The sequence below is a fragment of the Tigriopus californicus genome, chromosome 11 (assembly GCF_007210705.1).
Source record: "Tigriopus californicus strain San Diego chromosome 11, Tcal_SD_v2.1, whole genome shotgun sequence".
NCBI classification, from domain to species: Eukaryota; Metazoa; Arthropoda; class Copepoda; order Harpacticoida; family Harpacticidae; genus Tigriopus; species Tigriopus californicus.
In genome coordinates, this window is record NC_081450.1 from 11,078,244 (window position 1) to 11,101,829 (window position 23,586).

The 23,586-nt window shown below is 40.0% G+C and overlaps 1 protein-coding gene across 1 annotated transcript in view; it reads right to left on the bottom strand.

Annotated features, from left to right (window-relative positions):
* Positions 1 to 23,586, bottom strand: part of LOC131891166 (uncharacterized) — a 31,518-nt gene that overhangs the window by 3,766 nt on the left and 4,166 nt on the right. The window contains exon 2 of the mRNA XM_059240691.1: positions 20,537 to 20,740. Coding sequence (XP_059096674.1) covers positions 20,537 to 20,740 — 204 coding nt within the window. The remainder of the gene's footprint in view (positions 1 to 20,536; positions 20,741 to 23,586) is intronic.

Genomic DNA, 23,586 nt, shown 5'->3' on the forward strand with positions numbered 1-23,586 from the left:
CAGGTACCAGATCAGCACAATTGATACATTTCCTGTCGATTATAGAGAGTGACCCCTAATTGCATTGCAGGTTATGTATGGTTGCCTTGAAGTTTAGCGCAATAAACTAGTATTATAACTTAAGTCGAGTTGTACTCTTGGGGGGAGTAGAGGTAACTGGTCCGCCAATTTGTCCATTGTCCAGGTATTTGTAGTGATTTACCCTATTAAGGGTAAGGGGCTTAAAGGGCTTAGATTAGGTTCGAGAAATTTCAAGCCCATTTACTCTTCAAACTCTCTTCAAACCGGCTGAAAACTTCAAGCTTATTCTCTAGTACTTGGATCAAAATTATCTGTGTAAATTTCCGTCCAGTGTGGAATTGAATGTCTGGACAGACCCAGACAGAAACAAACTGGGGGGAGGGTCCGCATTAAATTCTGCGTCATTGCTAGCCAAACATCTTATGTTGGGACGGCAGAGCTCCATTGGCTCTGGTTGAGGACCACCCCCCTTGCTAATTTCACTTCTACTGGGCCTTCCGCAGAGGGATGCTTTAATCGTCAATTCCTGATCAATCTTTTATGTATGCGAACCTACCCGAAACTTCTTACACATCTATCTAATCCAATATCTCCCAATATTGTAGACGGACCTGGTTCTCTGGTGATTCAAAAGCCGTTAAGAATTGCAAAAAACGCCAGCAATACACTTCACGGTTATTTGCCAGAGAACGAGCCTTCAAGTTAATACCATCAAAGAGGGAAGGCCATTGGTTTTCCATAAAAAGGTCGTCTGCCTCCTCACCTCCTTCCACATTGACCGTGGTACGTATGATTCAATAAATCGGTCCAAAAGATTTGAGCTACGTATGTTAGCTTCCACATTCATCAACCCAATTTATCTTTCACCATCATCTCAACTCTACAAAACTAAGGGCCCAGGGCCAGGATCGATAAATCTGCAAATAGGGGAACTTCCCATAAGCTTCTTCCCTCTATTCCTGTCCAATCAAAAGCTTTTCAAACTCTTGGCAGAAACCTTACATCCATCCCCCAATTTTCCTTTACGGCCTAACCTTTGGCTTCCCAACTTCCGCTCAAATTACGCTTATCGAAAACCGCCGGATGCCACTTTTTGCCAATGTTCCTCAACGAACTTGTTGCTTGCCTGCCCCCAATGTGCCAATAATACATGGGCGCCATTCAATGTTGAAAAAACAGAGCCCCTCCTCACCATTGGGCTGGGCAAAGGCTAGTGTTCCAACAGTGCTTGGAACCTGACCTTGCCAGAGGTTGATGTCCGTACCAAAGTTGTGCCTTTTCCGGTCGAAGGATTTGTTAACCATCCTTTTGTTGTTGGCCCGGACATCATTCACAGTTATTGGGCGGTCACCGCACTTTTTGACTTTTGTCCGATTAACAAAACCAAATACCCATTTTTCAACGGTCGGGAGCCGGACTCTTAATGCAATAACCCAAGAATTCATCCATATTATTCGGAACCATTTCATTCTTATATTCTTTGTATCGAGCCCTTGTTTTAATGGTTTATACACCACACAATTATACATTTTGCACATAACATTGGGCATGACCGAGAGTCGCAATGGTAAAAGGTTTATTCTTTAATTCATTTACAAGGACTCTCCCAGAAAAACATAAATTTGAGAAAAACAATTACAAAAAAGAAAAAGCAAAACGAATATACGCATGAAATGGGCATATTTCCCCTAGTTATTGCTATATTGCAAAACAAATTTTCAAAAAAGGAATTAAACCCCACTAGTCTGATATAGCCCTTTTTAGGAGGTTACCCTTCACAAGCATAAATTGACCGCCGTATCATTTCCAAATTAATAACTTTATTGGATTGGTTACAACATGGTGTTGTTCTTGAATTGTCGGTTTCTACCAAAATATATTGCAAATTGATGTATAAGTGTGTTCCTTTTTGAATTTCATGGCTATACCTTTTTAGTTTCGATGGAGGATCCCATCGCTGCAGAAGGCTAGCGTGGATAGCACAAATAAAGTGTGAATGTACATAACGGAACCCAATTAAAAGTCTTCCCCTAAATCAATTCCCATTTGAGATCCCATTTTTCATTTTTTTGAGTACTTTCTAAAGAGCTTTTGCAGGTAGGGCCATTGTATCGCAAAAAATTGAGTAGATCAAGATTTACGGTCTTGACAAGGTTCCCAAAGATTAAATAAAGTGTACGTAAAACTCTGAGGAAATTTCTAATTGAATACTTTTTCAATCACCATTGTGGTCAAAAGCCATTTTAATATCAAGTATTTAATTTTCAAAAAATTCAATCTTCAAGTCAGACCATCGAGGGTCAAGCAATTTGGTTAAGGATGACAGGGCGTTACAAATTTGGGCCATATTTGGTCCCATAGAGCTTGAAATTTTGGATGATAACTTTCGTTATTTCTAGTATTGAATGGTAAACAAGTTTCTAAAGATTCTGGAGACCAAAGAAGCGCCCGAAGCTTTTGTACACTTGAACGTGGGAATGCCCCAGTGCACTTTAATAGAATTCGGACAAAATTGAGCCAAAAACTCCAGGGACCAACCCTGCATTTAAGGGACTAGCCCGATTCTTGCTAAGCTCTAATCGTTGGTGATAAGTGTTGTGGCGATTGAGGAAAATAAGTAAAACAATTTTCAAAATTTTCATTGCTTTCCAGTTTACAGGGATAAAATTTTCGAGTAAGAGAGTAAAATTACCAGCCCGAAAAAAGATTTAAGAAGAGGGCTTAAAAGTTAAAAATAACATATTATTAGCGCAATGTACCTTTAACATTATAAGTTCTTGGGGACACTGTGACCGTAAAGTCCTTGCCCACTTGAGATAAGTCATTAATATTTCAGATGGATAGTACTTGCTTTTAAATGGAAAAGTTCAAATCTTGTAAACTCCGTACATATTATGGGTGAGCCTTAATCACCAACAATTTGTTGATTTCAGGCCTTCAACGAAGCCTGTGGTGTTGACACTGGAAATAGACCAAATTTCCCATCTTCACCGGAAATTTTCCATGTTACAAATTGGCTTTGCAGGACACCACAAAAAAGCAAGCCACCGAGCATTAAGATGAAAATCAAACAAAATAATGAGGAGAGAAGATGCCCTGGCAGTACCTAAAACTTAATTTCAGTATTGAGTAGGACCGCGGGGAAAAGTTGGAAAAAATCGTCAAAAAATATGTAGCTTTACAGTTAAAACGAAAGGTCGTCAAAATGTAGGAAAAAGGGTATTCAAATCTAACTTATTCGCTTAACAAAAAGCACTGTCACGGGCAAAAATTCAACCAATCGATGGGAATAGACTAGAAATGCGCCCCATGCTTTTCAATTGGGTTAAAAATAATGCTTTTTGAGCGACACATCTATGGTCCTTGCATGGGAATAGTATCCTAAAACTAAAAAAAGGATCGTTTCTTAACATGTGAGGTTTATATTATTCTAAAATATTTTCCATTTTGATTCGATTTTGACCCAATGAATTAGAAGTTGGCTGATCTGGCTTTAAACCCTTGAGAATATTAGGTTGATCCAGGAATTTAATTAAAAAAACTTTTGTCCATGTCTCACTTTGAAAATTCACCTACTGGATCATTACAAACGCCTTACGTATTTGAACATAGGGGGCAGCAAATTAAAACAATGAAGGAGCCCGAGAAAGAAGAGGTGGACTTCAATTGTTTAAACTACCTGGATTCTCGAAGGCTTGGAAGTTGCTCTCAAAACGCACGTTAAGCCTCGACGGTCACTTAGAACTGATCCTAAAAACTGGGTTTGGGAAAAGCTCATGAATGCTTTTACGAAGAGTACTCAGTATAACTTTTGTACTTTCTTCTGAACCACTGACAGTCCGAACTTTTTTAACCCTCTCCCATAGGGAAGAGCATCTTCATTTCTGTGATGTTCCTAGTGAAACATCTTTGGACTTGTTCGAGCTTTTGCAAAACAGCTGAACTCCATTGGAGGCCCAAATGGGTGAAGCATTTTTCAAGATGTGGACTGAACAAATCGACTTGTACAGAGTTAGCAATCGTGATGCTATCTCTTGACTTAAACCTGCGATATATCCAACACACCATTTGAAAAGGCTTTACCCACCTTCACTGGATATATGCTTCATCGAACTTTCCATTATTTGGAGGACTATACCTAAATTCTTTCATGGATGAGACCTGCTCAATATCTGAACCTTCCGTTATCAGTGCGAGTATTAAGGGAGTGGCGTCGACCCAAAGGTCAATTGAGCGGAATTTCATCACGGGTTTCAGGGCTTTTACTACTCAGAACCCAGGAGTAGATTCTTTCTAGGACCTCCTACCTTTGGCCAGCTCCTGAAACACATCTCTGCCCATTCCTACCAAACAAATAATTCTGTATCGATCAGCAATAGAAGAGAGAAGAGAGACTGACATTATTACGAATCAGCTTTGAAGCAGGGGCAATGAATATATAAAAAGGAGGGCCCCGAATGAGCCCCTGTGGAACACCCACTTGACATTATGTATGTCACTAAGAGATCCCTCAACCTTAAACAAGCTGCCTCCTATCATGAATGAAAGCTGTTTATCCCAATGAGAACCTTGGCTGGATTCCAATTTCATGAAGTCTATTCAAACAAAATGTCAAAGGCCTTGATAAAAATCAAGAAAAAAACAATAAGTATATTTAGATTTTTTAAAAACGACCTCACTTAAAAAAATCAACTTTAAAAATTCGTTTTCAAAACTATGGAAACAGTAAATTGTCCTTCAAATGACTTTACCAGCAATATTTCCTTTCTAGTTATTGTTGTAGTCTTGTTCGCGTAAGAAGATGTAATCTTTCCCAGAACCGTTTAAAGGACAATGCCCGCTGTTTAACTTGACGTGTTTAAAGAAAAATGAACAAATGAAGGCAATGAAAGAGTCGTCAAAAAGCTTCAACAGAGGTTGATTTGTAAAACCTCAAAAAGATAATGATGAATTTAACAAACTATCTTTCACGTTATTTTTGGGCAATTAGTGACAACACGATTCGACAAGCGTCACAAGCAATCAAATCAACGTTTCATGCAGGGCCCAAACTTATCAATTAGTAGAAAAAAACGCCAAAATGATAAGATGGTAATTTGTATCTAAATTGACGAAAAAGGTAATTCGAAATTTACCATTTTTTTTCTGGTCTAGTATGCGATTAAGGTAAGTTTTAAAGCATGAAACTTGCAAAGAATTCAAGCAAACAATAAAAACCATGAAGAGAATCGAATCATATAGATCGTTTGGGGAGGTCTCGTTACCAATCGCAAAAAGGTAAGAAGGCAGGAACTTGACGTCCACACTGCATAACGCCAGCTTGAACCAATGACTAGTAATTTTGCTTCTAACCTTAGGTTGGGAACTCTTGTACGTAATTGAGTGTTAGTAACTACAAAATGGGAGGCACATTCATGTAACGAGCTCTTGGAGGCGTTCCAATTCGATCTTTTAGTTGGCAAATATGAATTTGTGACAGAAAAAACGGGTCCCACTCGTTTCCATTAGATATGTTCAGGATTATTTTGCTCGCATTGTTTGGCTACCAACAGTGTGCGACAAGTAATGAAATATCAGGAAAAACAAGACCACAGTGCCAGTTGATTATAGGCGATTGGAAGACTCTCGAGTTTCCGTCTATCTTGTTTTGTGATCGAAACTCCGCCTTGAAAAGAAAATGCCTCTATCTTCCACGGGAAAGAATACCTAAATATCATTCTTAAAACCTCATGTTCAGTTTTCAAGGATTGAGTAAAGGTAGAAAATGTTAAAGAAGATTCCTGACGATGTAAGGTGACTTATGGTTCCCACGCTTTATAATGGTTTATGTAAGATGTTTGAAATCTTCGGTCAATATTGAAGACCGGGATGTGGATGGAATTTTATAGCCAACGATACAACGGAATATACCGTGTTCTTACTCCTCGAAGGGTCATGAATTCTTCGTTACCCTTTCAAGTTTTCGGCATATGCCACAAGAGATACAAGTATTCATCCTCAATTCATCATCGAAAATATCCCTAAGATTTCGAGTTTGGCCGATAACGTGGAGGATGAATGGTCACGATATTAAACTCCTTGGCCAGATTGAGTTCTTCGAGCCTGTTAATTCCAAGTTATTAACTCATTTGACAAACGAATGCATCGGGCTTACCCTTGGGATATCTATCCCGAAATTGGCGCAACACCACGTGTTCTAATTCCTCGGAGGCCGTGGCCACATTTTTGCCGGTAAATTCACGATTTTAATGCAAATCTGAATGACCAACAGATAAATATCTTTTCATTTGCTGCCAAAGCTACAAAAAACGAGGCCAAAATGTTAACATTAGGCTTGTTTTATGGGTGAGGCTTGGGCCGAGTACAGTGCAATAATTGTCAGACATGGCATTGGCACGGAAAACTATGTGTTTATCAAAGTCTGCATTACTTAACTTTAAGTTATAATTTCAACAACCAAAAATTACTAACCTTAAAAATAGGTGATAAATAATTTGTTTTTAATTTGGCAATATTTCTGTCCTTTACACACTTATGGGGCTCATTGAATTGAAAGCTATTACTTGGTCTGTGGTATATGCCCTCATTTACGCATTAATACCAGCTGTAACACAATGGGCCGCAAGGCACTCAAGGTGCAAGTGAGTAGAGTTGTTTCACATCGTACTAGCTTTGTATTTTCACATCAACGGATAAGGGATTGGAGCCAACGCAGTAGCTCGAATTAGCATCTCGCTACACCAGCTCAATCAAGTACCAAATTAAATACGAATGTACTGTGAGGGTGAAATGGTCGGAATTAAGGAACTTCGTTCGAAAATTGGGTGATTCCAATGATGCCAATTATTGTTTCGACTTTTTTCATATTAATTACTTAGGGTACGATGGTGTGTGTAAAAACATACAATTCATTGGTAGTTCTCGCTAAAAATCATCTTGTAAGTTATTACTGAGATTTTTTGGTCAAAGATTTCGAACTTCCTAGAGAAAAATAAGGGCCGCCGATTAGAGACAACAAACCTTTAGAGCAATGTAAACCAAAAAATAACAGAGGAATAGGGTAAAATAGCGGGTTTCTTGACGAGTGCGAGGGGGAGATGGGTTTAGTCCTACCCAACGAAACCAGGCACTGTCTCTTCCAATTCTTCAATTACAGTGTTTATGTTTTCTCGTTAGGTTACTGCAATTGAAAGGAATCATATTTTTTCTAAAGTAATTGGACTGAAATCACTTTCAAAAACTCACGATCCCATATCACACAGCTTTTTCCGTTTGATTGGCGTTTCAGTCTTGATGCCTTAAGCATTAATTTTTACCAAATAAAAAAAAGCCTGTCTGTCAAAGTTATGGCCTTAAAGTCTTCGTTCCATTAATGGCCCTGTAAATAATGACGAACAATTTTAACAATGCTACATCCAAGGAGTACATCAGTCGATTTGTATGAAAGTCAAGTTGGGTGAATACAGTAAGTTACTTTGCGAAAGATTCCGAAACGATATCCATTTTCAATTATTGAATGAAACATGCAATCCAATCATTGGAAAAATTGGAAGAGGCAGTGCCTGTTTCGTTGGTAGGACTTCAACCCATCCCACCCCACCTCGCCCGCACTTTTCAAAACCCGGCTATTTTACCCTATCCTCTGCATTTTTGGTTACATTGCTCTAAAGGGTTTTCGGTCTTGTAATCGGGGCCCTTATTTCAACGTCGGACAGCCACACAAAAATGGGAAGAAGTAGGCACGGTAGATTGCTATATGTACTTACTTATAACCATGCTGCGCGGATTTTAGCCCTAACTCTTCAAAACTATCAGGATCGCTATCCAAATATCCCAATATAATGGTGTCTACAGGCTAATACAAACCAATCTAATTACACGAAATGAATGACAAGGTACACGTTTGATGGTTTGATGTTGTCTCACCACTGATGAAGTGCTCGTGAGGAATCAAATTAAATAAGTAAGAAATATCCCCTTGTTCAAAACCGGAAGATTAGTGCCAAAGCCCCGATTGGCAACCAAAAGCCAGGTGATCAGCCGTTGCAGTCGCTTCAGGCCGTAAGAATGAAATCGCTTGGTTGACTTTATAATGACTTCTAAACTCTTACATCACGAGTACGGCATCATCCTTAGTTGGTTTTCTTTTACCTTAGAGTGATATCCGGATTAGTACTTATCTTGCACCTTTCCCCAAAATAATACTAATCCGTGGAGTTCATCCCCCCCTTCCATAACTCCTTTGCTCTAGTTGATCTATGAGCGGAACTAGAATCTCTGGATATTGCGCTATACTTTTTATGCTCATCTTTGCCACCACTTAGTTTTTACCTTTTGAAACCAAAGTGTAAAAGATGGTACATTCTTTATTTGATCCCAAAGTTTGTTCCCATCCGGGTTATCGTCATTGAGGTTGCAAGCTCGCGGGGGTGATAGCCTGGTTGTCCGTAAATCTACAAAAGCCCTTGCATAGCTCTATCGTGATTAATTAGTTGTTTTGCAACTTGACTGTATTAATTTACCTACGGTTTATCCTCTTTGGTTCGTGTGCCACAAGTTTCAATTCTGATGCCGTGTTAATTTATCATGGGTACAAAAAGACCCATTCGCTAGGGTCTTTTGGATAGCCCTCTATATTTGTCTTTGTCTTTTCGAAGCTATTAGTCATGGACCACTGAAAATTATGAACATTACCTAGTCGAGGTTAGCCTGCTCAAGGGAATACTAGACTCCGAAGCTTTAGTGTTCCTTGCCCTGCTACCTGTGCGACCAGAGTTGACCTCAAAGTTCAGCTGTTTGTTATGATTTGGGTTTTGGGTGGGCAGATTTTGAAAGCCACAAACCATCAGACGGACATCTCCCCTCGTTTTCAAGACATTTCAGCGTCATCAAACTAGTTGTACTCTATTGAAAGGACGTTTTTTCATATACAAAGTATGCAGCTTTTTCAAGAAACTCACTTGATGCCAAACTTGTTCATGGAGTGATGAGACACGTGAGATGGATAACACCAGTTGATGTCGAACATACCATGATGCCAAAGACATTGAGTGTCCAGAAGAGCATAGAACCGCCAGGGACTGCATTGAAAGTGCTATCCAACAAACTGCATGGCGCATCAAGCGCACACTTGTGCATTGATTTTGTTCTGAAAGGCAGGCAAGACAATTGATTCGACCTTCGCTCTCTTGGCCATCCAAGTGGATTGCATGAAGAGTGAGTGGCCCAAAAATAATGGACGGGAAGAAAAGAAGAACCAATATCCAATGCTTCTTTCCAGCCAAATCTCTGGACAGCCTGAGACGCTGGCGTTAATATGGACGTGATTGGAAAGAAGCGGCTAGAGAAGCTTTTGAACTTTGAGTCTTTGAGCTCCAATGACTGGGTCATACGGCAAATGTTGATTATACCACGAACTTTCTAGAGATGCTAACTGCAAACAAAAGCAAAAATTTCTTATCCCCTCAAACGTTCACTTTATTACAAAAAGCCATTTCATATGACCACAAAATCTTGCTGAAGAGATTGATTTTGGCCAAATTTGAGCCCAAAACCATGCCTTGGGAAACTCCAGAAATATACACTGAAAAGAAATTCGAATTTTCCGCCTGAAACGAACTACTTAACAAGAAAAATCATATAAAAGTGACCTGCTTGATATTGAAAAGATCTAAGTTTCTTATTTTATTACTTTGATTCGGAAAGTGGCTCGGAGGTTGGTACGACCAAAAGAGCATGCTGATTTGGCGGGAAGCTCGTTCACATTTATATATTTCTTTAAGTTCGTGATTACGCATCAAGTACATTGTGCCTTAGTTGGCAAACTCATCAGAATGGACATTAATCTGTAATGAGGAAAGCTCTTTCTTAACATTGAATTTCGCTCTTTTAAGTGTGAAAAGGGTTATCAATTTGGATTAGATACACAATGATTAATTTAAAAACAGTATCAGTGTCATGGCCAATTTGACCTTAGAAAAATGTGATTTCATTTTATATAGCCTAGGACACTCCAGGTTGACTGATTACCATTGAATGAGATGGTTATTGAATATGCAAGACAATCCCTAAATTGGAAAAAATACATCTAATCAGGTATTTCCACCTTTTTCTCTGCTAAAATCATTTTTCCGGTTTTACTTTCAATCCACATCACTAAAGCACGTTTCTCATCCCAAAGGTGGTTTGTGAGCTTTGGCTTTCTTTATCGGAATGGAAACTCAATAATTTGAAAGATATCTGGTTGAGCGCTTTTATCCTCAAGTTCTCTTCATTTTTGACCTTGTTCAATATCTTTGACGCCACTCACTCTTCACGGGATCCATCCGAATTGTCGACTAAGTGAAGGTCAAATTAGGTCCAATCAGAACAAAGATCAATATATTAAGTGAGTGCATGAAGAGCCATGCAGTTTGTTGGATGGTGCTTTTTGGTAGCCGCTTGTGGGAGAGACACAGTTGATTCAATAGGCAGGTGACGGCCCCAAGAGCCTTGGTGATGATGAAGTGTTGCCTTTCAATTGAATTGACTGTCATCCATCTTTCTTTTTTTTCTGAAGGGTCAATCAATTCCGTAGTGTTGGATACGCTGTTCTGAAGAATCAATGTCTTAGCATCACGGTAGTGTGGACATCACCTGATGTCATCCATTCTCTCGTGTCTTCATTCACTCCATGAACGAGTTTGGCAATCAATGAATTTCTGAAAAAGCTTGCCATACTTTGTAGATGAAAAAGTCCTTTCATTAACTAGTTTGATGAGGCTGAAATCTTGAAAACGAGGGGAGATGTCCGTTCTGAGGTTGTGAGCTTCAAAATCTCTACGTCGTTCCTATCACCAAGGAAAAGCTCCAGTACCTGAGGGGCTGGTCAGCCCAGCTACAACCATGGGTGAGGAATATCGGCTACATGCTTGAAGGGAGGAGAAACAGGATAGCCCGGTCTGTCACAACCCTCTCAGATCCAATGAGGAATGTGTTAGAACCGGGAATCACATTTTGGTTCTCGAGGAGAACAGGAACCCGTCGTCCTGCAACGAGGACAGGAGTCACATTTTGGATCTCGAGAAGACAAGTCTCAATTTGGAGCTTCGAGGAGAGTAGTCAGTTTTTGAACCTCTCCCAGGAGGAACCACCTGCCATTGTTAAGTGCTTGGACTTTGCCATTGTTGTGGTCCAAGAAGTGGAACTGTTTCGAAGGACAGACAGAGATCGTCATCATATGGATAGGAAAACTAGAAAGCCGTCCAGAAGAGCAAGAGAGGACCTGGGAAGTGCCGAGTCTGAAAACAAACACTTCGTCTCTCTGTTAGTGGACCTTCAATCCTCGGGTGGACGTCATCCGAGGCATTTCTCCGTTGAATCATCTTGCTGACATCGATCAATAACTATTAACCGATTGTTTCATATGTGAATATCCCCTTTTTTATTGGCCCAACAATTCCCCCACTTTTCTTACCGTAGCAAGACAGCTGATAGGCGGTGTGTTTGTGATGAATAAAGTAGATTAAATGCAGATGCTAAGAGTTGTTGCACTTAAAAAAAAAAGTAGCAAGTGATTGCATTTAACTGTATCTAAAAGTTCATCACTCTTGTAAGACAGGAAAGGAGGAGTCCGACTTTGATGGATTGATCGGCGATTTAGGGCCCTTGATAAGGGAAGCTCAAACTAGTGCTTGCATGCCCTGATTAGGGTTATAACCGGAGGCCTTAAGATAGGTCCAAGAAATTGAAGCCCATGTACTAGGTGCTCCCCATCTTTGAGCGCTATCAAGGTATTTTTACCTCGTGCTTGGGTCAAGAGTTCCATGTTTCCGTTCACCACGGGAATTCATTAAGTCGGGACCTTTCACCCCTGGCTGGTGGACGGAACAGTCTGATGAATTGTCAGAGCAAAATTTGTTAGGTTTCTGGGTACTTTTGAAAACAGAAAGAGTACTAATTGTACTGTTGGTTGTTTCCACTTGGCGTTCGCTTTAATATTACTTATATTTCCTACTTTTACTTATAGTTTCTTTCCCATACTCTATATATTCATTGCAAGATGATTTGAGTGGAATAAACCATAAACAATAAAAGCCACAATACAAAACCGCAATATCAGACAAAAACGTTTCTAAGGTTAAAAAAAAATGGAAATGGCAAAAATACGTAAGTATAAACGTAGAAAAAAGGCTAAAAATAGCTCTTTTGGGTAAAAGTCGTTTTTATGGATGTTCATGATTAAAACGGTGACAATGTAGCAAAATGCAATTCAACACGAGGCATTCCTATCAAGGCTAGAAGAACTGATTTTTTTGGTCTGCTTTTCAAGGGCTTTTCTAACCGCTACAGGAATGCAATCCCAGTACTATTAAATTAAAGGCTACATTTTGTCTACTTATTACCTTTTCAAGCTTTTTATGATTTTTGGTCCACCAACGAATTTGAGTTGGCAGACCGAGCTAGCACTTGAATGTAGGGTTGATCAGGAATATTATCTGAAAATTTGTCCCAGTCTCACTTGAAAGATGCAACCGGATCAACAAGGCCTACGTATTCCCTACGAACATTAGAGGAAGCAAATTAAACAATGAAGGAGCCCGAGAAAGAAGAGAAGTGGACTTCATTATTCGAACTAGCCTGGATTCTCGAGGGCTTGAAGTTACTCTCAAAACGCACGTTAAGCCTCGACGGTCACTATAACTGATCCTAAATCCTGGGTTGGGACAAAGCTCATGGATGCTTTTGAAGACGTACAGTATCAGATACCTTTCGTGCCTTCTCTGAACACTGTACAGTCCGAACTTTTTTAGCCTCTCCCAATAGGAGAGCACTCTCATTTCTGTGATGTTCCTAGTGAACATCTTTGGACTTGTTCGAGCTTTTGCAAAACAGCTGAACTCATTGGAGCCCAAATGGGTGAAGCATTTTCAAGATGTGACTGAACAATCGACTTGTACAGAGTTAGCATCGTGATGCTGTCTCTGGACTTAAACCTGCGATATATCCAAGCACACATTTGAAAAGCTTTGCCACCTTCAACTGGATATTGCTCATCGAACTCTCCATTACTTGAGGACTACACCTAAATCTTCATGGATGAGACCTGCTCAATGTCCTTACCTTCATCATCTTATAGTGGAGTGTCTAATGGCGTCGACCCAAAGGCATTGAGCGGAATTTCATTCCATTCAGTGCCATGTTACTCGCAGCAACCAGAGTGATTTGGTCTAGGACCTCTGCCAGACACCCGGATTCCTGACCATTCCTACCAACTACCAATTTTGTATCATCAGCATAAGAAGAGATGAAGAGATACTGACATTACTACTATCAAGCTTCTGAAGCGGGGCAATGAAGACAATGAAAAGGAGAGGACCCAAAATGGAGCCCTGATGGACGCCACTTGACATCATGTATGTCACTAAGAGATCCCTCAACTTTAGCAATTTGCTTCCTATCATGATGAAGCTTCTTATCCAATTGAGATCCTTGCCTTGGATCCCAATGTCATGAAGTCTATTAAACAAAGGCCATGATCTACTTTATCAAAGGTCTTGGCAAAATCAAGATAGACAACATCAACTGAGTCATGCCTTTCCAGTCTCTCAATGACCTGCTCTAAGTGCTCAAATTGACTAACCTTGTCAATCTCAACAGACTCATTTTCAGAGCAATGTGCTGTTGCTTCTAAACTCAGTGGGCTTGAAAACACATTGGAGAACTGATCTCCTAGCATGTTAGCCATAACCTCTACATTACTAATGGCTTCCCCACCAACCTCAAAAGGCGCAACAGGGTGTTTCATCTTTCTTTTAGAGTTCGCATAAGAGAAAAAGCCTTCGGATTCGACCTGACCTCCTGAACCACTTGACCCTCAGTTGGTAATTGGTAAAATTCGATGGAGGCTTTATCCTGGACTACGTCCAATTTTTTGGAGACTACCCTCAATTACTGGATTCGTAGTGCTCTTCAGTCTTTTTGCTAGTTTGCAACTTTTTTTAACAAAGTCTTCGTATATTTTGGAATTTTAGTCCATGACCCACCTTTCGGAACGCATTCAGGTATTGCTAAACTAGAGCAAACTCCTCAAAAACTGAAACTAGTTCGTCAACGGTGTAAATATGGACAATCCCTGTTTCAGAATTGAAACATCAGGTCCAGTTATTCTAATCCTTCTGCCGTAATTCTTTGAATACAAAACGAATTGAGGGCCGTCAAGGCGGCGTGTATTGATAATTTTCCTTTGGCAACAAGAAGGCTGTCAGTAGAGAACTTTTGCAGTCCAATGAGACTTGAAAATACACCAGGACCGCATCAACTTTGCAAACCATCGTGATTCTCCTAAAATTTGTCTGATAAGATCTGGTGCTGAGAAGAATGGATGATTTGGAACATTGAAGCAAGAAAGAAAAGATAACGTCACCGTCAAAATTTGAGAGGTCGCTTGAACTTTTGAGGCTGAATGTTTTTGTTAACTAGTTGAATAAAATTTGCATTAAGGAACAATGGTAGTTAGCCATAGTGGCTGAGTGGTCTTATGTTCCCGACATATGCACGGCATAGGTTTCCAGAGGGCGTGGGTTCAAATCCCGCCTTTGGAGCAAGTCTTCATTTCTGTTTGGGAGGCTGTTATCTCTTCTCACAACATTTTTTTTAAACCTTAGAAACGTTTTTGTCTGATATTGCGGTTTGTATTGTGGCTTTTATTGTTTATGGTTTATTCCACTCAAATCATCTTGCAATGAATATATAGAGTATGGGAAAGAAACTATAAGTAAAAGTAGGAAATATAAGTAATATTAAAGCGAACGCCAAGTGGAAACAACCAACCAGTACAATTAGTACCTCTTCTGTTTTCAAAAGTACCCCAGAAACCTAACAAAATTTGCTCTGACAATTCATCAGACTGTTCCGTCCACCAGCCAGGGGTGAAAGGTCCCGACTTAATGAATTCCCGTGGTGAACGGAAACATGGAACTCTTGACCCAAGCACGAGGTAAAAATACCTTGATAGCGCTCAAAGATGGGGAGCACCTAGTACATGGGCTTCAATTTCTTGGACCTATCTTAAGGCCTCCGGTTATAACCCTAATCAGGGCATGCAAGCACTAGTTTGAGCTTCCCTTATCAGGGCCTAAATGCGTCTATCAAAGTCGACCTCTCCTTTCTGTTACAAGAGTGATGAACTTTAGATACAGTTAAATGCAATCACTTGCTACTTCTACTCCCTACGATGTCAGACCGGTCTCGGTCGTCTGGAAAATCTAGGCTACTCTTCAAGGCAAACTCTGCATTTTAATCTACTTTATTCATCACAAACACACCGCCTATCAGCTGTCTTGCTACGGTAAGAAAAGTGGGGGAATTGTTGGGCCTATAAAAAAGGGGATATTCACATATGAAACAATCGGTTAATATTTATTGATCGATGTCAGCAAGATGATTCAACGGAGATGCTCGGATGACGTCCACCCGACGGGATTGAAGGTCCACTAACAGAGAGACGAAGTGTTGTTTTCAGACTCGGCACTTCCCAGGTCCTCTTGCTCTTCTGGACGGCTTTCTAGGTTTCCTACTCCCATATGATGACGATCTCTGTTCTGTCCTTCGAAACAGTTCCCACTTCTTGGCACCACAACAATGGCAAAGTCCAAGCACTTAACAATGGCAGGTGGTTCCTCCTGGGAGAGGTTCAAAAACTGACTACTCTCCTCGAGCTCCAAATTGAGACTTGTCTTCTCGAGATCCAAAATGTGACTCCTGTCCTCGTTGCAGGACGATGGGTTCCTGTTCTCCTCGAGAACCAAAATGTGATTCCCCGGTTCTAACACATTCCTCATTGGATCTGAGAGGGTTGTGACAGACCGGGCTATCCTGTTTCTCCTCCCTTCAAGCATGTAGCCGATATTCCTCACCCATGGTTGTAGCTGGGCTGACCAGCCCCTCAGGTACTGGAGCTTTTCCTTGGTGATAGGAACGACGTAGAGATTTTGAAGCTCACAACCCTCAGAACGGACATCTCCCCTCGTTTTCAAGACATTTCAGTCTCATCAAACTAGTTAATGAAAGGACGTTTTTCATCTACAAAGTATGGCAGCTTTTTCAAGAAATTCATTTGATGCCAAACTCGTTCATGGAGTGAATGAGACACGAGAGAATGGATGACATCAGGTGATGTCCAACATACCGTGATGCTAAGACATTGATTCTTCAGAACAGCGTATCCAACACTACGGAATTGATTGACCCTTCAGAAAAAAGAAAGATGGATGACAGTCAATTCAATTGAAAGGCAACACTTCATCATCACCAAGGCTCTTGGGGCCGTCACCTGCCTATTGAATCAACTGTGTCTCTCCCAACAAGCGGCTACCAAAAAGCACCATCCAACAAACTGCATGGCTCTTCATGCACTCACTTATATATTGATCTTTGTTCTGATTTGACCTAATTTGACCTTCACTTAGTCGACAATTCGGATGGATCCCGTGAAGAGTGAGTGGCGTCAAAGATATTGAACAAGGTCAAAATGAAGAAGCTTGAGGATAAAAGCGCTCAACCAGATATCTTTCAAATTATTGAGTTTCCATTCACGATAAAGAAAGCCAAAGCTCACAAACCACCTTTTGGATGAGAAACGTGCTTTAGTGATGTGGATTGAAAGTAAAACCGGAAAAATGATTTTAGCAGAGGAAAAAGGTGGAATACCTGATTAGATGTATTTTTTCCAATTTAGGGATTGTCTTGCATATTCAATAACCATCTCATTCAATGGTAATCAGTCAACCTGGAGTGTGCTTGGCTATATAAAATGAAATCACATTTTTCTAAGTCAAATTGGCCATGACACTGATACTGTTTTTAAATTAATCATTGTGTATCTAATCCAAATTGATAACACCCTTTTCACACTTAAAAGAGCGAAATTCAATGTTAAGAAGAGCTTTCCTCATTACAGATTAATGTCCATCTGATGAGTTTGCCAACTAAGGCACAATGTACTTGATGCGTAATCACGAACTTAAAGAAATATATNAATGTGAACGAGCTTCCCGCCAAATCAGCATGCTCTTGGTCGTACCAACTCCGAGCCACTTTCCGAATCAAAGTAATAAAATAAGAAACTTAGATCTTTTCAATTACAAGCAGGTCACTTTATATGATTTTCTTGTTAAGTAGTTCGTTTCAGGCGGAAAATTCGAATTTCTTTTCAGTGTATATTTCTGGAGTTCCCAAGGCATGGTTTTGGGCTCAAATTTGGCCAAAATCATCTCTTCAGCAAGATTTTGTGGTCATATGACATGCTTTTTTGTAATAAAGTGAACGTTTGAGGGGATAAGAAATTTTTGCTTTTGTTTGCAGTTAGCATCTCTAGAAGTTCGTGGTATAATCCAACATTTGCCGTATGACCCAGTCATTGGAGCTCAAAGACTCAAAGGTTCAAAAGCTTCTCTAGCCGCTTCTTCCCAATCACGTCCATATTAACGCCAGGCTCTCAGGCTGTCCAGAGATTTGGCTGGAAAGAGCATTGGATATTGGTTCTTCTTTCTTCCCGTCCATTATTTTTGGGCCACTCACTCTTCATGCGATCCACTTGGATGGCCAAGAGAGCGAAGGTCGAATCAATTGTCTTGCCTGCCTTTCAGAACAAAAATCAATGCACAAGTGTGCGCTTGATGCGCCATGCAGTTTGTTGGATAGCACTTCAATGCAGTCCCTGGCGGTTCTATGCTCTTCTGGACACTCAATGTCTTGGCATCATGGTATGTTCGACATCACTTGTTGTTATCCATCCTCACGTGTCTCATTCACTCCATGAACTAGTTTGGCATCAAGTGAGTTTCTTGAAAAAGCTGCCATACTTTGTATATGAAAAACGTCCTTTCAATAGGAGTACAACTAGTTTGATGACGCTGAAATGTCTTGAAAACGAGGGGAGATGTCCGTTCTGATGGTTGTGGGCTTCAAAATCTGCCCACCCAAAACCAAATCATAACAAACAGCTGACTTTGAGGTCAAATCTGGTCGCCAGGTAGCAGGGCAAGGAACACTAAAGCTTCGGAGCTCTAGTATTCCTTGAGCAGGGCTACCTCGACTACGTATGTTCATAATTTTCAGTGGTCCATGACTATAGCTTCGAAAAGACAAAGACAATATAGAGGGCTATCCAAAGACCTAGCGAATGGTCTTTGTACCCTTGATAATTAACACGGCATCAGAATTGAAACTTGTGCACACGACCAAAGAGGATAAACCGTTAGGTAAACATACAGTCAAGTTGCAAAACAACTAATTAATCACGATAGAGCTATGCAAGGGCTTTGTAGATTTACGACAAACAAGGCTATCACCCCGCGAGCCTTGCAACCTCAATGACGATAACCCGGATGGGACAAACTTTGGGATCAAATAAGAATGTACCATCTTTTACACTCTGGTTCAAAAGGTAAAAACTAAGTGGTGGCAAAGATGAGCATAAAAGTATCGCGCATATCCAGAGATTCTAGTTCGCTCATAGATCACTAGAGAAAAGGAGTTATGGAAGGGGGGGATGAACTCCACGATTAGTATATTTTAGGGGAAAGGTGCAAGATAAGTACTAATCCGGATATCACTCTAAGGTAAAAGAAAACCCAACTAAGGATGGTTTTCTCCGGGGGTATGCCGTACTCGTGATGTAAGAGTTTAGAAGTCATTATAAAGTCAACCAAGCGAGTTCATTCTTACGCCTGAAGCGACTGCCAACGGCCTGATCAGCCTGCTTTTGGTGCCAATCGGGCTTTGGCACTAATCTTCCGGTTTGAACAAGGGATATTTCTTACTTATATAATTTGATTACCTCACGAGCACTTCATCAGTCGGTGAGACAACATCAAACCATCAACGTGTACTTGTCATTCATTTCGTGTAATTAGATTGGGTTTGTATTAGCCTGTAGACACCATTATATTGGGATATTTGGATAGCGATCCTGATAGTTTGAAGAGTTAGGGCTAAATCCGCGCAGCATGTTATAAGTAGTACATATAGCAATCTACCGTGCCTACTTCTTCCCCATTTGTGTGGCTGTCCGACGTTGGAAATAAGGGCCCCGATTATAGACCGAAAACCTTTAGAGCATGTAACCAAAAATAGCAGAGGATAGGGTAAAATAGCCGGGTTCTTGACAAGTGCGAGGGTGGGTGGGATGGGTTTAGTCCTACCAACGAAACCAGTCACTGCCTCTTCCAATTTTCCAATGATTGATTGCATGTTTCATTCAAAATTGAAAATGGATATCGTTTCGGAATCTTTCGCAAAGTAACTTACTGTATTCACCCAACTTGACTTTCATACAAATCGACTGATGTACTCCTTGGATTGTAGGCATGTTAAATTGTCGTCATTATTTACCAGGGCCATTAATGGAACGAAGACTTTAAAGGCCATAACTTTGACAGACAGGCTTTTTTATTTGGTAAAATTAATGCCTAAGGCATCAGACTGAAACGCCAATCAAACGGAAAAAGCTGTGTGATATGGGATCGTGAGTTTGAAAGTTGATTCAAGTCCAATTACTTAGAAAAATATGATTCCTTTCAATTGCAGTAACCTAACGAGAAAACATAAACACTGTAATTGAAGAATTGGAAGAGACAGTGCCTGGTTTCGTTGGTAGGACTAAACCCATCCCTCCCACCCTCGCACTCGTCAAGAACCCGGCTATTTTACCCTATTCTCTGCTATTTTTAGTTACATGCTCTAAAGGTTTGTTGTCTCTAATCGGGGCCCTTATTTTTCTCTAGGAAGTTCGAAATTTTTGACCAAAAATCTCAGTATAACTTAATACAAAGATGATTTAGCGAGAACTACCAATGAATTGTATGTTTTTACACACCATCGTACCCTAAGTAATTAAATATGAAAAAAGTCGAAACAATAATTGGCATCATTGGAATCACCCAATTTTCGAACGAAGTTCCTTAATTCCGACCATTTCACCCTACAAGTACATTCGTATTTAAGTTGGTATTTGATTGAGCTGTGTAGCGAGATGCTAATTCGAGCTACTGCGTTGGCTCCAATCCCTTATAAATACCGTTGTATGTGAAATACAAAGCTAGTACGATGTGAACAACTCTACTCACTGCACCTTGAGTGGCCTTGCGGCCCATTGTGTTACAGCTGGTATCAATGCGTAAATGAGGGCATATACCACAGACAAGATAATAGCTTTCAATTCAATGAGCCATAAGTGTGTAAAAGACAGAATATTTGACCAAATTAAAACCAAATTAATTTATCACCTATTTTTAAGCGTTAGTATTTTTTGTGTTGAAAATTATAACTTAAAAGTTAAGTAATGCAGACTTTGATAAAAACATAGTTTTCCGTGCCAATGCCATGTCTGACAATTATTGCACTGTACTCGGCCAAGCCTCACCCATAAAACAAGCCTATGTTAACATTTTGACTCGTTTTTTGTAGCTTTGGAGCAAATGAAAAGATATTTATCCTGTTGGTCATTCAGATTTGCATTAAATCGTGAATTTACCGGCAAAAATGTGGCCACGGCCTCCGAGGAATTAGAACACGTGGTGTTGCGCCAATTTCGGGATAGATATTCCAAGGGGTAAGCGATGCATTCGTTGGTCAAATGAGTTAATAACTTGGAATTAACTGCTCGAAGACACTCAATCTGGCCCAAGGAGTTATAATCGTGACATTCATCCTCCACGTTATCGGCAAACTCGAAAATCTTAGGTGATATTTCGATATGAATTGAGGATGATACTTGTATCTCTTGTGGCATATGCACGAAAACTTGAAAGGTAACGAAGAATTCATGACCCTTCGAGAGTAAGAACACGGTATATTCCGTTGTATCGTTGGCTATAAATTCCATCCACATCCGGTCTTCATATTGACGGGAGATTTCAAACATCTTACATAAACCATTAAAAAGCGTGGGAACATAAGTCACCTTTACATCGTCAGGATCTTCTTTAACATTTTCTACTTTACTCAATCCTTGAAAACTGACATGAGGTTTAAGATGATATTTCAGGTATTCTTCCCGTGGAAGAATAGAGGCATTTTCTTTCAAAGCGGAGTTTCGATCACAAAACAAGATAGACGGAAACTCGAGAGTCTTCAATCGCCTATAATCACTGGCCACTGTGGTCTTGTTTTCCTGATATTTCATTACTTGTCGCACACTGTGGTAGCCAAACAATGCGAGCAAAATTAATCCTGAACATATTCTAATGGAAACGAGTGGACACGTTTTTCTGTTACAATTCATATCTGCCAACTAAAAGATCGAATTGGGAACGCCTCCAAGAGCTCGTTACAGTGATGTGCCTCCCATTTGTAGTTACTAACACTCAATTACGTACAAGAGTTCCCAACCTAAGGTTAGAAGCAAAATTACTAGTCATTGGTTCAAGCTGGCGTTACTGCAGTGTGGACGTCAAGTTCCTGCCCCTTCTTAACTTTTGCGATTGTTAACGAGACCTCCCCAAACGATCTATATGATTCGATTCTCTTCATGGTTTTATTGTTGCTTGATTCTTTGCAGTTCATGCTTAAAACTTACCTTAATCGCATCACTAGACCAAGAAAAAAATGGTAAATTTCGAATTACCTTTTTCGTCAAATTTAGAACAAATTACCAATCTTATCATTTTGGCGTTTTTCCTACTAATTGATAAGTTTGGGCCTGCATGAAACGTTGATTTGATTGCTGTGACCGCTTGTCGAATCGTGTTGTCACTAATTGCCCAAAAATAACGTGAAAGATAGTTGTTAAATTCAATCATATCTTTTGAGTTTACAAATCAACCTCTGTTGAAGCTTTTGACGACTCTTTCATTGCTTCATTGTTCATTTTTCTTTAACACGTCAAGTTAAACAGCGGGCATTGTCCTTTAACGGTTCTTGGGAAAGATTACATCATTCTTACGCGAACAAGACTACAACAATAACTAAGAAGGAAATATTTGCTGGTAAAGTCAATTTGAAGGACAATTACTGTTCCATAGTTTTTGAAACGAATTTATTTAAAGTTGATTTTTTTAAGTGAGGTAGTTTTTAAAATTCTAAATATACTTATTGTTTTTTCTTGATTTTATCAAGGCCTTTGACAATTTTGTTGAATAGACTTCATGAAATTGGAATCCAAGCCAAGGTTCTCAATTGGATAAACAGCTTCATTCATGATAGGAGGCAGCTTGTTAAGGTTGAGGGATCTCTTAGTGACATACATAATGTCAAGTCAGGTGTTCCACAGGGCTCCATCTTAGGGCCCCTCCTTTTTATAATATTCGTTGCCCCGCTTCAAACGCTTCGTATTACTGCCAGTCTCTCTCCTTATGCTGACGATACAAAGTTAGTTTTTGGTAGGAATGGGCAAGATTCCAGTAGCCTGGCAAAGGACCTAGAAAGAATCTACTCCTGGGTTACTGAGAGTAATATGGCCCTGAACGGAATGAAATTCCGCTCAATGACATTTGGGTCAACTCCTTTAAATACTCCACTCGTAGATAATGGAGGTAAAGATATTGAGCAGGTCTCATCTATGAAAGATCTAGGTGTAGTCCTCCAAAATAATGGAAAGTTCGATGAGCATATCCAGTTGAAGGTGGGTAAAGCTTTTCAAATGTGTGGTTGGATATATCGCACGTTTAAGTCCAGAGATAGCATCACGATGCTAACTCTGTACAAGTCGATTGTTCAGTCACATCTTGAAAATGCTTCACCCATTTGGGCTCCAATGAGTTCAGCTGTTTTGCAAAAGCTCGAACAAGTCCAAAGATGTTTCCCTAGGAACATCACAGGAATGAGAGTGCTCTCCTATTGGGAGAGGTTAGAAAAGTTGTGACTGTACAGTGTTCAGAAGAAAGTACGAAAGGTCTCTATCTGATACTCTTCGTCTTCAAAAGCATTCATGAGCTTTGTCCCAACCCAGGTTTTAGGGTCAATTCTAGTGACCGTCGAGGCCTAACGTGCGTTTTGAGAGCACCTCCAATCCTTCGAGAATCCAGGCTAGTTAAAACAATGAAGTCCAACTCTCTTCTTTCTCGGGCTCCTTCATTGTTTAATTTGCTGCCTTCAAATATTCGTAAGCCGTTTGTAAGCGTTGATCCAGTAGCAGGATGTAAGTCAGACATGGACAAGTTTTTTATTTAAATTCCTGATCAACCTAATATTCAAGGGTTAGCCAGATCAGCCAACTCTAATTCATTGGTCAAAATCGAAATCAAATCGAAATATTTAGAATAATATAACCTCACATTTAAGAAACCGATCCTTTTTTAGTTTTAGGATACTATCCCTATGCAAGGACCATAGATGTCGCTCAAAAAGCATTATTTTAACCCAATTGAAAGCATGGGGCATTCTCTAGTACTATTCATGATTGGTTGAATTTTTGCCGTGACAGTGCTTTTGTTAAGCGAATAAGTTAGATTTGAATACCCTTTTCTACCATTTTGACGACTTTCGTTACCTTAAAGCTACATATTTTGACGATTTTTCAACTTTTCCCGCGGTCTACTCAATACTGAAATTAAGTTTAGGTACTGCCAGGGCAGTCTTCTCTCT